The 12,925-nt window shown below is 43.7% G+C and overlaps 1 protein-coding gene across 1 annotated transcript; it reads left to right on the top strand.

The window, feature by feature from the left end:
• The first annotated feature begins 207 nt into the window (after positions 1 to 207).
• LOC121555308 (elongin-C) lies at positions 208 to 2,234 on the top strand. The gene is made up of 4 exons (XM_041869132.1): positions 208 to 307; positions 733 to 764; positions 916 to 1,059; positions 1,735 to 2,234. The coding sequence occupies exons 2-4, from the start codon at positions 761 to 763 to the stop codon at positions 1,923 to 1,925; spliced, it is 339 nt and encodes a 112-aa protein (XP_041725066.1). The 5' UTR covers positions 208 to 307; positions 733 to 760; the 3' UTR covers positions 1,926 to 2,234.
• Positions 2,235 to 12,925: the final 10,691 nt, after the last annotated feature.

The following is a 12,925-nucleotide window of genomic DNA, read 5'->3' as shown; positions in this document are numbered from 1 at the left end:
GCAAAACCATGCAACAGATACTGTATCTTGAAATGAAGTTGAAAGGTGAGACCCTACTCTTTATTTTTTGTTTGGTTGTATGCACACCTCTATTAACGATATTTGATACATTCCACCACCAGATTAGGTTGATATCAACCCTTGACAAAAGTCAGACAGGAACAAGTTTAAGCGGAACCTCATAACGTAGTGTGTGGTATCCTACGGAAGGGATAACATACGCGCACTGCTATTTACCGGAACTGTTTCCTGTGTCAAAGGATCTTGCTAGCCGGAACGAAAAGTATCCACATTCAACTACTGTGTGGTAAAGAAAATAACTATCATTTTATGACACTATATTGTAAGGTGTATTCGTAATCTGATTATATAACGAGCTGTATTTTTTGGTACGTTGATTGTTCGTCAAACTGGAAGGCAACGACTGGTTAACTAGCTAGCTGACTTAGCACACAGCTAGCTAGCGTAATAGCTTCCGATAGCTTGGGGCTTCAGCTGTTGTTTGTACGGTTAGGTACTTGATGGCGTGTCTCTGATTCAGGGTTTCAAGTATTTGGGGCATGCCATGTTAAATGTTTAGTGCTGTCCCCTATAGCTAGGTGTCTAGCTAGTTCAATGCTACGACAATGTTTGTCAGCTAGCCAGCCAACTAACATTAGCTAGCTAGTCACCTGAAATGAGACATTTTTTAAATGTGGCCGAAGTGATTTTAATAAATGTCGTATGTTTCAGGGACAAGAGTTTCGGATTTCAAGACAAAATGGGTGAGAGAATGTTAAGGCGACATTTTTTTTTTTTGCATGTCACCAACTTAATGGAAGAAAAAAAACTAATGGAGTGTAAAGAATAGGCATAAATTACCTATAAATTGAAACGCAGTTCAACAGTCTCACTTTTTCCTCATCCACTCATTAGATGGTGAAGAGAAGACCTACGGTGGCTGTGAAGGCCCAGATGCCATGTATGTCAAGCTGATCTCCTCTGATGGCCATGAGTTCATAGTGAAGAGAGAACACGCCTTGACCTCAGGGACCATCAAAGCCATGTTGAGTGGACCAGGTAAGGCCCTTCACTTCAGGGACCATCAAAACCATGTTTGAGTGAACCAGGTAAGCCCTTGACCTCATGGACCATCAACGCCATGTTGACTGGACCATGTAAGTGGTGTTTGATTGATATAGCAAAGAATCTGCCGGGGGCTGGCCTAGTGGTAGAGCTGCTGCCCCTGGAGGCAGTGGTTCAATACCCTATTCTTCCACTAAATTTCTCTCCTGTAGCCCATTCATCCATCTCCTCATCTCATATTCTAATCTGTTGAGAGGGCCAGGTAAGCAGACATTCAAACTGTTGAGGCAGGACAGGACAACATGTTTGATTTACATGAAGAATGCAAAGGGTGTGCGGTCAATGAAGCCCATGACTGAAACAGCTTGCTAGTCCAATGAATCACATACTGGACATCCATTGAATTAGCTGTACACACATTTTAAATGTTCAATCCTGCTCATAATAGGTTCAAAGTATTGGCATTTTCATTACTTTTTTTAATATAATCCCAAATATTAGTTGAAATCCTGTTCCCAACTTGATCTCAATGCTTGTAGGCTGGGAGTGCCAACTGTTAGTCATTTTGAATAAACAGAAATGTTAGTTCTGAACCAAATCTCAGATCAATAAATCCTCGTTCTGTGTATCAAACTAACAAACGTATCACTTACTTTTTTTTTACCCCAGGTCAGTTTGCAGAGAATGAAACCAACGAAGTGAACTTCCGAGAGATCCCCTCCCATGTCCTGTCCAAGGTGTGCATGTACTTCACCTACAAGGTCCGTTACACCAACAGTTCTACAGAAATTCCAGAATTTCCCATCGCCCCCGAGATCGCTCTGGAGTTGCTCATGGCTGCAAACTTCTTGGATTGTTAAAACTCAAAGAAATGTAGCAACTTAAACATTTTTTCTTTTATATTTGTTTTGACTATTTAACTTGTTTGCCATGTTGCTTCAGATATAAAACAAAGTGAATGATTAGTACTTTGTCAGTATGCTTTGTAAGCTTTGTTTATATAAAAAAAAAATTGCCACAGGCTTTATGTCCAATTTTAATTGGTAGTAAAGACTTTCATTTGAATATAATAAACTGAAATGGCTGCACCAGTTGCTCCAGAATGTGGCGACCCCCTCGTACACAATCATTCCTTACCTCCACACCACAATAAAGTATGTTTGAGTGTTTTGGTGCTAAATGGGTCCCTTGTGTGATGAGCATTTACAGGTTTATATTACATTAGAACAGAATAGCTGTTGATCAAAAAGAAAGGAGGACCGAGGCACTCTTCATATAATTAATTAAAATGCCTTTATTAGTTTGACATGTTCAATAGAAGCGAGGTTTTTTTCAAATCTGACGCGTTTCGGCTGCATGGCCTTCGTCAGGGAGGCTGTTGTGTTCATCACATCCATTTATCTGTGGGCCTGGCAGAGCAGTCTTGCCTAACCGTTGTGATTTTGTGATTAGATGTTCATTAGGTCATACCTGTGAACATAATTGAATGAACCTACATAAACAGTAAAGTGTTCAATCTCTATTCACAAAGCTTCTGCGTAGAAGTGCTGATCTAGGGGCCTCCCGGGTGCTGCAGCGGACTAAGGCTGACCGGGAGACCCATGAGGTGGCCAGCGTTGTCCGGGTTAGGGGAGGGTTTGGTCGGCCGGGAAGTCGTTGTCCTATCGCGCTCTAGCGACTCCTTGTGGCGGGCCGGGCGCATGCACGCTGACTTCTGTCGCCAGTTGTACAGTGTTTCCTCCGAAACATTGGTGTGGCTGGCTTCTGGGTTAAGCGAGCAGTGTGTCAAGAAGCAGTGCGGCTTGGCAGGGTCGTGTTTCGGAGGACGCATGGCTCTCGACCTTCGCCTCTCCTGAGTCCGTACGGGAGTAGCAGCGAAGGGACAAGACTGTAACTACCAATTGGATATCACAAAATTGGGGAGAAAAGGGGGTAAAAAGTACACACACACACACAAAATGTGCTGATCCAGGATCAGTTTTGAATTTTAGTTCAAATCAAATGTTATTTACCACATGCGCCGAATACAACAGGTGTAGACGTTACAGTGAAATGCTTACTTACAAGCCCTTAACCAACAATGCAAAGTAAAACAAATAAAAAGTGTTAAGTAAAAAAAATAAAAGCAAATAACTAAAGAGCAGCAGTAAAATAAAATAGCAGTAGGGAGGCTATATACAGGGGGTACCGGTACAGAGTCAATGTGCGGGGGCACCGGCTAGTTGAGGTAGTTGAGGTAATATGTACATGTGGGTAGAGTTAAAGTGACTATGCATAAATAATTAACAGAGTAGCAGCAGCGTAAAAGGATGGGGTGGGGGGGCAGTGCAAATTGTCTGGGTAGCAATGATTAGCTGTTCAGGAGTCTTATGGCTTGGGGGTAGAAGCTGTTGAGAAGCCTTTTGGACCTAGACTTGGCGCTCCGGTACCGCTTGCCGTGCTGTAGCAGAGAGAACAGTCTATGACAATTTTGAGGGCCTTCCTCTGACACCGCCTGGTATAGAGGTCCTGGATGGCAGGAAGCTTGGCCCCAGTGATGTACTGGGCCGTACGCACTACCCTCTGTAGTGCCTTGTGGTCGGAGGCCGAGCAGTTGCCATACCAGGCAGTGATGCAACCAGTCAGGATGCTCTCGATGGTGCAGCTGTAGAACTTTTTGAGGATCTGAGGACCCATGCCAAATGTTTTCAGTCTCCTGAGGAGGAATAGGCTTTGTCGTGCCCTCTTCACGACTGTCTTGGTGTGTTTGGACCATGATAGTTCGTTGGTGATGTGGACACCAAGGAACTTGAAGCTCTCAACCTGTTCCACTACAGCCCCGTCGATGAGAATGGGGGCGTGCTCAGTCCTCTTTTTTTTCCTGTAGTCTGCAATCATCTCCTTTGTCTTGATCACGTTGAGGGAGAGGTTGTTGTCCTGGCACCACATGGCCAGGTCTCTGACCTCCTCCCTATAGGCTGTCTCATCATTGTTGGTGATCAGGCCTACAACTGTTGTGTCATCGGCAAACTTAATGAAGGTGTTGGAGTCGTGCCTGGCCATGCAGTCATGGGTGAACAGGGAGTACAGGTGGGGACTGAGCATGGACCCCTGAGGGGCCCCCATGTTGAGGATCAGCGTGGCAGATGTGTTGTTACCTACCCTTACCACCTGGGGGCGGCCCGTCAGGAAGTCCAGGATCCAGTTGCAGAGGGAGGTGTTTAGTCCCAGAATGCTGACTGTTTAAATGATTTTTGTACTAATCTAAATTTGACCCAGCTGATTATAAAGCCTACTCGTCCAAACTTAAAGGACCCTAAGAAATCGACTTTGACCTCATATTTACAAATACTCCAGAGAAATCTGCTGGGAGTGGGGTATTTGCTTTGGATATTAGTGACCACTGTCCCATGGTATGTGTCAGGGATATACGGATGCCTCGATCCAAACCTCGTTTTATCAACGAGGAATTTTAAACATTTCAGGCCTTTTTTTGTGACCTTTATTTTGGTGACTTTGATTGTATTGCTTCTATACCTGACCCAGAGTTGGCTCTGAACCACTCCTCAAATGTTTTCAATTGTATTGTAGATAAACATGCTCCCTTTAAAAAACAGAGAATTAAAAATAGGGTCTTGCCCTTGGTTCAGTCCAGAGCTATCTGAAGTCAGAGATGCTTCCTGGGCCAAAGATAGATTCACAGACTCGGGCCCAGACTGGCAGTCTCTCAGGCGATTTGAGAAATCTGTGTGTAAAACTAGTTAAAAAAGCAAAATCAGATGATCATGTTAATACACTATCTGAATGTACAGGGAACCCAGGTACATTTTGGAAAGCTGTTACGTCACTGAAGGGTTGCGTCTCCTCTTCTCTCCCCCAAGGAATTAATTTAGATTCTGGCCCTATTACTGACAGAATGGATATCATTAATGCATTTAATCACCATTTTATCTCTGTGGGCTATATATATATATTTGAATGTATTTCAAAGCCAGATCTTGAAAAGAGTAGTGTGGATGTTGATGGTGAAAATCTTTTGAATGATACTGAAAACGCTGTTCAGGAGTTTTCTTTTCGGAAATTCACTGATAAAGAAGTCTTGCTAACATTAGACAAAGATAAATCTACAGCGGCTGATCATCTGGAGCCTGGTCTGATCATCTGGAGCCTGGTCTGATCATCTGGAGCCTGGTCTGATCATCTGGAGCCTGGTCTGATCATCTGGAGCCTGGTCTGATCATCTGGAGCCTGGTCTGATCATCTGGAGCCTGGTCTGATCATCTGGAGCCTGTGGTCTGCTCATCTGGAGCCTGGTCTGATCATCTGGAGCCTGGTCTGATCATCTGGAGCCTGGTCTGATCATCTGGAGCCTGGTCTGATCATCTGGAGCCTGGTCTGATCATCTGGAGCCTGGTCTGATCATCTGGAGCCTGGTCTGATCATCTGGAGCCTGGTCTGATCATCTGGAGCCTGGTCTGATCATCTGGAGCCTGGTCTGATCATCTGGAGCCTGGTCTGATCATCTGGAGCCTGGTCTGATCATCTGGAGCCTGGTCTGATCATCTGGAGCCTGGTCTGATCATCTGGAGCCTGGTCTGATCATCTGGAGCCTGGTCTGATCATCTGGAGCCTGGTCTGATCATCTGGAGCCTGGTCTGATCATCTGGAGCCTGGTCTGATCATCTGGAGCCTGGTCTGCTTAAGTGTGCAGCTCCCTTTATTGCCGGCTCAGTAGCCCACGTTTTTTTATTTAACGTTGTTATCAGGAAGTATTCCAAAAGCATGGAAATCCGCAAAAAATATTCTGCCACTCCATAAGGGGTGGGGAAACAAATGATCTGGACAACTATCGCCCCATTTCAAGACTACCTTGTTCAGCTAAGATTCGTGAACCCTTGGATAATGTACAACTTCGTTCCTTTTTATCTGATAATTGTATTTTTAATATAAACCAATCAGGGTTTAGGCCTGGGCATAGTGCTACCACGGCAACCACGCTAGTTGTTAAGGATCTTATTCAATGCCTTGGATGATAAAAAGAGCTGTGCTGCCTCGTTTATTGACCTGTCAAAGGCGTTTGACACTGTTGATCTGTTTTGCTGAAGACGTTATCAAGAATGGGCCTGGGATATACAGCCTGTTTATGGTTTCAGAATGATCTTAGCGACACAACTCGGGCCATCTTGACAGATGGGGTTAAATCTGAATTTCTTGAGATTCAAAAAGGTGTCCCTCAGTGTTCTATTTTGGGTCCATTATTGTTCATCTTAACACTGTTAATACTTGTAACATTCCGCAATACGTTTTATCACAGGGGACAATTTTAGGACTCAGCATTGTAGTCTGTATAAAAATGTGGAATGGACCTCTCTGTCTGTAAGAAGAGAGCTGCATTCTCTTTTATTTATTTACAAAGCAATCTGACAGAAACTCCCTTCATATGTAACTTCATTAATTAAGTTAAGAATCATAAGTTACCGAATCCGTTCTCAGGAATGGATAACACTAAAGATCCCTTCAGTCTCTCAGAAATCTGCGTTTAGTATTTTTGCCCCTAATTTGTGGAACAATCTGCAGAGTTCACTGCAGTTCGATGTGCTGGTGCCACTCAGCCAGTTTAAATTAGTGATTGAGGACCTCTATGTAGTCGAATGTGATTAGTTTTTATTAAATATGTTTATTTTGTTATTGTGTGCTGAATGATATTGTTTTATACACATATACAGTAATCCCTCGTTTATCGCGGGGGTTACGTTCGAAAATGACCCGCGATAAGTGAAATCCGCGAAATAGAAAACTTTTTTTTTTACAATTAGCAACTATTACATGTATACAAATACAGTGACTCACGTGTAGGCCGTTTCACTGCTCTTCAGACTGGGCCGCTGCATCCTGACTGCGCTCTGCAGTGTTCTCTTCTTCTGAAGCCCGCGGTGCAGGTGTGTTTGTTCGGGAGAAGAACATAGTGATAGGCAGCTGTTGTCGCTCTTTTTTTCTTCTTTGCAAAAAGATCCTTGTACACCGACATGCCACCATCGATTACGTTGGAGAACTGTAACGAACGGCTCATCAAAGGGTCCCATTCCTCAGCTACTCGCTTAAGTTCAGTGGCCATTCGCACCATGGTTGCTAAGCGACCAAGCGTTAGTCCTTCCTCCTCATCTCTCGTGTCCTCTTCTCCCTCTTCTCTTTCATCGTCGCTTTGTGGCTTTGTCATTTCTGCCAGCTCTGCATCGGTCAGCGGCTGTGCGTCTCCATCAATCAGGGCGTTTATGTCATCCGGACTCATGTCATTAAAGCCGTCTCCTCCAAGCTGTTTTATGTACGTACACATAACTGCACGAGACGACAAAATGATAGCACAATTCGTAGCATGTTTTGATACAAGAAGCGGGAGTGAGTTTTTAGCGAATCAGAATGCAGAGCACAATGCACCAAAAAAAAAAAAATGCATTATGAAAATCCGCGAAATAAGCGAATCCGCTGATAAGTGAACCGCGAAGTGGCGAGGGATCACTGTATGTATGTTGTTTTATTATTCCGTTTTTATTGTAATGTATACAGGGCTCTCTTGTAAAATAGATTTTAATCTCAATGTGACTCCCTGTTTAAATAAAGGTTAAATAAAACAAATACAAAAATATGAGAAATACCTTTATTGCGGCGTGGAGAGAAATATCCCATTCTTCCTTACTGATAATAGGCTATGTGTGCGTGTGTTCAGTCAGGAAGTCATCCTCAGGGATCTGGGTGATACAGACAACAGGGAGGTGGTGATGCTGATGTTTCAGCGAGAGACAGGGTTTGGTTTTTGATGTCCTAGAGATTTACCGGCGGCGGAATGGTGAGACACCACCTGCACCTTGGTGACTGCAGGGAGATGCTGACAGACAGAGAGAGGAGGTGTTGCGCTCAGGGACCAGACACCTTGGTAACTGCAGGGAGATGCTGACAGACAGAGAGAGGAAGTGTTGCGTTCAGGGACCAGACCCCTTGGTAACTGCAGGGAGATGCTGACAGACAGAGAGAGGAAGTGTTGCGTTCAGGGACCAGACACCTTGGTAACTGCAGGGAGATGCTGACCGACAGAGAGAGGAGGTGTTGCGTTCAGGGACCAGACCCCTTGGTGACTGCAGGGAGATGCTGACAGACAGAGAGAGGAAGTGTTGCGTTCAGGGACCAGACCAAAGTGAAGGAATGTATTATTCGTTCGAGCTGCTGTCCCCAGAATCTTCAAACTGGTCAGACTCCTCTTCATCAGAATCTTCATCCACCTGTGATTCCTTTGAGGGACTCCAGGTCTCGTCAGCACCAATTTCATCATCCCAATCGATGCTGTCACAAATGAGACAGAACAATAATATAATGGTAAATTGTAAATACAAACAACAAAAGTATGCACACTGGCACATCACAAATACTAATACAAAGCTTCCACACTATTCATTAGGTCATTGACCTCATCTTCATTTACTTCTATGGTGTCTTCAGAGATGCTCATATTCATCAGGCTAAATAGAAGTCATGGAACATAACAAAAAAAGTTAATTTACTGAATAAGATCTTGTCAACAATGGCAATACACATATAGGGTGATGATGTCTGGGAATAGGTAACGAAACAAATATTTAGTTTAGCCTGTTTTGGCCTTCTGTTGCCTCCATGGTTCTCACATCTACCTCAACTACTCCAGGCTCCTCCATGGTGCTCCAATCTAGCTCAACCACTCCAGGCTCCTCCATGGTGCTCCCATCTAGCTCAACCACTCCAGGCTCCTCCACGGTGCTCCCATCTAGCTCAACCACTCCAGGCTCCTCCACGGTGCTCCCATCTAGCTCAACCACTCCAGGCTCCTCCATGGTGCTCCCATCTAGCTCAACCACTCCAGGCTCCTCCATGGTGCTCCCATCTAGCTCAACCACTCCAGGCTCCTCCATGGTGCTCCCACCTAGCTCAACCACTCCAGGTGCCTCCAGGTTATACTCCAAGCATACAGTATCTTCATTACTGGCTAACATTTTGAATACTAGAGAGGGAGACATGACAGTACCAGAGAGATACACCCCCACATAGGCTACTCAAAGAAGCCAGGCACAAAGAAAGGGACGTAAAAACACAGAAACCAACCATAAATGATGCACACACAAGAAAGATCACACTACCCAATAGCCATCATTGAAAATAATAGGAAAAAGGGTATCTAGCTATTCTCCTATTGAAATCAAGCATGTGTTCTCAGCTATCTGACTGTGTGTTGCTGGATGCCACTCCAATGCTTGATAAAGCAGGCTGCTGAGGTAACACGTTCCTTGGAGTGGATTGTGGTGGGACCTTTTCATATTTCACGCATGTCCCATTATTATGCCAGGCATGTCACATAATATCTAGCTAGCTAGCTAGCTTGCTAATGTATGTCACAAATCCTAGCTAGTGAGCTTGCTTGTCAACTCTCCACCAAGCTATATAATGTTAGCTAGCTAGCTTGCTAATGTATGTCACAAATCCTAGCTAGTGAGCTTGCTTGTCAACTCTCCACCAAGCTATATAATGTTAGCTAGCTAGCTTGCTAATGTATGTCACAAATCCTAGCTAGTGAGCTTGCTTGTCAACTCTCCACCAAGCTATATAATGTTAGTTAGCTAGCTAACATTGTTTCAGAAATGTTATGTGATAACTTTAGTCCCTTTGGAAGTCTCAAAAAGGCGAGGCAACTATACTGCCGAGCACCATCACAGCTGCCAACGTCACAGCTGAGCGCCATTACAGTTCTATCACTCTCAAACAGAGAAATGCACATGAAACGTTAGCTATCCGCCAATGCAAAATGTAAGTAGGTTCTGAATGATCACGACTCTCAAAAACACACGCTTATGTCAATATCCGGACTGGTTTTAGATCGTAAATACCATGTACACCTTAGTTATTTATCGAGACAGCCATATAATTTCGATATTATTGTGATGAAACAGGCAGGGAGCAGGTCTCGAACCCTCAACCTTCTAGCCCGAAGTCCAGCGCGCCATCGATATGGCAGAGTCGATATCCGGTCTTATAAACCCAGGGTCGTTACAGTATTGAGTAGTAAGCTAGCGGGAGGGAGTTGTGTAACGACCCTGGGTTTATAAACGCGGATATCGACTCTGCCACAGGAGCATGCTTTTGGGGGCACAGTCGATGGCGCGCTGGACTTCAGGCTAGAAGGTTGAGGGTTCGAGACCTGCTCCCCTGCCTGTTTCATTACAGTATAAAGCTAACCCGGATTCTCCAAGCACCAACATCACAGCTAGCTACTGTAGCTAGCTGGCGCCACGTCTTGGTAACGTTACCTGTCGAGCAGAAAACAGGCCGTATCAGCATCAGACTTCAGCCCTTTTAGGGCCATAACTTTTCTCCAGCCATTAAAATTGTTACCTATTAACTCTGGTTTTTCCCTGAGCCTTATCATTTAGTCGCTTGACTAAACTTGCTTTTTTTGGCACCTGTATCCGCAACCGGTGGGGTTGGACGCTTGCCTAGCGATGCAGGGGTTGACTCATAACCCGCTGTCCCGGCGGTTATATCCGCAGGGCTGACGGGGTTTAGGGCCGGTTGAATAAAGACAATCATTACCTTGAAAAATCTATAAATGTATAATTATTGTGCAATTTATATAGGCAACATTGAGGTTTTTCTTTCATTGGTTTAGTCTATATGGAATTACTGCATAAACCTAAACTTTAGGGCTTAGCTGTACATGCGCCATATAGCCTACACAGCCAATCGCCAAGTAATGCTTTTGGGAAGGGCAGAACAAGTTAACGTCAATCCACAAAGGCAATAAAGGACATTGTCGAAGTTTAATTCAATAAGACAAAAGCTGCGAAAGAAGAGTTGAAAATAAAGAGAAGGGAGGGCCAGAAAAGTAATGTTTGGGAAAGATTTGGTGAAGTGGTAAAAGAGGATGATAGCAGTGTGATGATTGTTATGTGTGATGATTGTGGGTTCGGTTTAGATGGGTTAACTGGAAACTGAAATCTGGACATTGACTAACCAGAATATCCTACTGTTTTTTTGGCAAACTCCAAAGTCCTCTGATAATACTAGTCCCGTGTGAATAGACATCCCTGTGTTTTGAGAGAAATGAGTTTGAGTTGACAGGTGTTGCTCGCGGTTTGAGCATCTTGAGAGAATGGAATCTGTAGAGCTGCTGTCGTCATCGTAAAAGCATCATAAAAGCTGATAGTATTTCAACCATATAAAATATGCATCCAAGCTGAACTGAAATCTTATCTTCGACTGGATCAGTGTCCTTATACTGGGACGGTTGCTGACCAACATGTGATATGTGACTAGAATGTTCCGGGACATAGACATGTCTTATATGGGCAGAAAGCTTAAATTCTTGTTAATCTAACAGAAGTGTACAATTTACAGTAGCTATTACAGCAGAAAAAGACCATGCTATTGTTTGAGGATAGTGCACAACAACAAAACACTTTTGTCACGGCAACTGGTTTGATACATTCACCTCTGATGGTAAATAATGTACTTACACTAGGCTTACATCCAGGCTCTGTCGTAGCCGGCCACGACCGGGAGAACCATGGGGCGGCGCACAATTGGCCCAGCGTCGTCCAGGGTAGGGGAGGGAATAGCCGGCAGGGATGTAGCTCAGTTGGTAGAGCATGGCGTTTGCAACGCCAGGGTTGTGGGTTCGATTCCCACAGGGGGCCAGTATGGGAAAAAAAAAAAAAAAAAAAAAGAATGTATGCACTCACTAAAATCGTAAGTCGCTCTGGATAAGAGCGTCTGCTAAATGACAAAAATGTAAAATGTAAATGTAATGTGTGAAGGTTAATGTACTTTCGGTAGGGAAGCTAATGATCCATCATGTATGACATTCCTGGGAGTGTGTAAACTTAAATGTGTTATTACCATAGCATTTTTGTATGTTCTCTATAGTTATGCACATGAAAATGTATAAATTGACCAATTTCGGAAAATTTGGGAAAACTCCTGGCAGACTTCATACAACATATTGTGTAGTAATGTAATTCTTCACTGGATAAGTCTGAAACTTTGTACACACAATGCTGCCATCTTGTGGACAAAATCTAAATGACATCTATATTCCTACATCACTGTCTGGCCTTTCTCTTGCATTTCAAAGAGGATGCAAAAAAATAATAATAGAAAACGCATGTTTTTTTGTTTGTGTAACCGGTGTGAAATGGCTAGCTAGTTAGCGGTGTGCACTAGTAGCGTTTCAATCGGTGACGTCACTTGCTCTGAGACCTTGAAATAGTTGTTTCCCTTGCTCTGCAAGGGCCGCGGCTTTTGTGGAGCGACGGGTAACGGTGCTTCGAGGGTGACTGTTGTCGATGTGTGCAGAGGGTCCCTGGTTCAAGCCCAGGTAGGGGCGAGGAGAGGGACAGAAGCAACACTGTTACATTTGTATTATCTTTTTACCAGATCTAATGTGTTATATTCTCCTACATGAATTTCACATTTCCACAAACTTCAATGTGTTTCCTTTCTAATGGTACCAAGAATATGCATATCCTTGCTTCAGGTCCTGAGCTACAGGCAGTTAGATTTGGGTATGTCATTTTAGGCGAAAATTGAAAAAAAGGGTACGAGCTTTAAGATAATTTATCAGAAACAGGTTGGGTCGTTTTCACAGCTTTGTTTTTCCTTACAACCGGTCAAACTGATGTCATTTGGACATTCTGCACAGAAAATCTTTCCCGTTTTTTTATTTTTATTATTGTATTTTCTCCCCGGTCCCTAAACGTCTTTTGCTCCGTGAAAGATGACAGAGAAAACTTCACCGATGTCAACTAGACTGTAGCATTCATTCTATAATCCATTACACATTATTCTGCTGAGTAAAGGTTTATTT

The sequence above is a fragment of the Coregonus clupeaformis genome, unplaced genomic scaffold (assembly GCF_020615455.1).
Source record: "Coregonus clupeaformis isolate EN_2021a unplaced genomic scaffold, ASM2061545v1 scaf0030, whole genome shotgun sequence".
NCBI lineage: Eukaryota > Metazoa > Chordata > Actinopteri > Salmoniformes > Salmonidae > Coregonus > Coregonus clupeaformis.
Note: the sequence above shows the minus strand (reverse complement) of the source record. Positions and strands in the feature narration are given on the sequence as shown.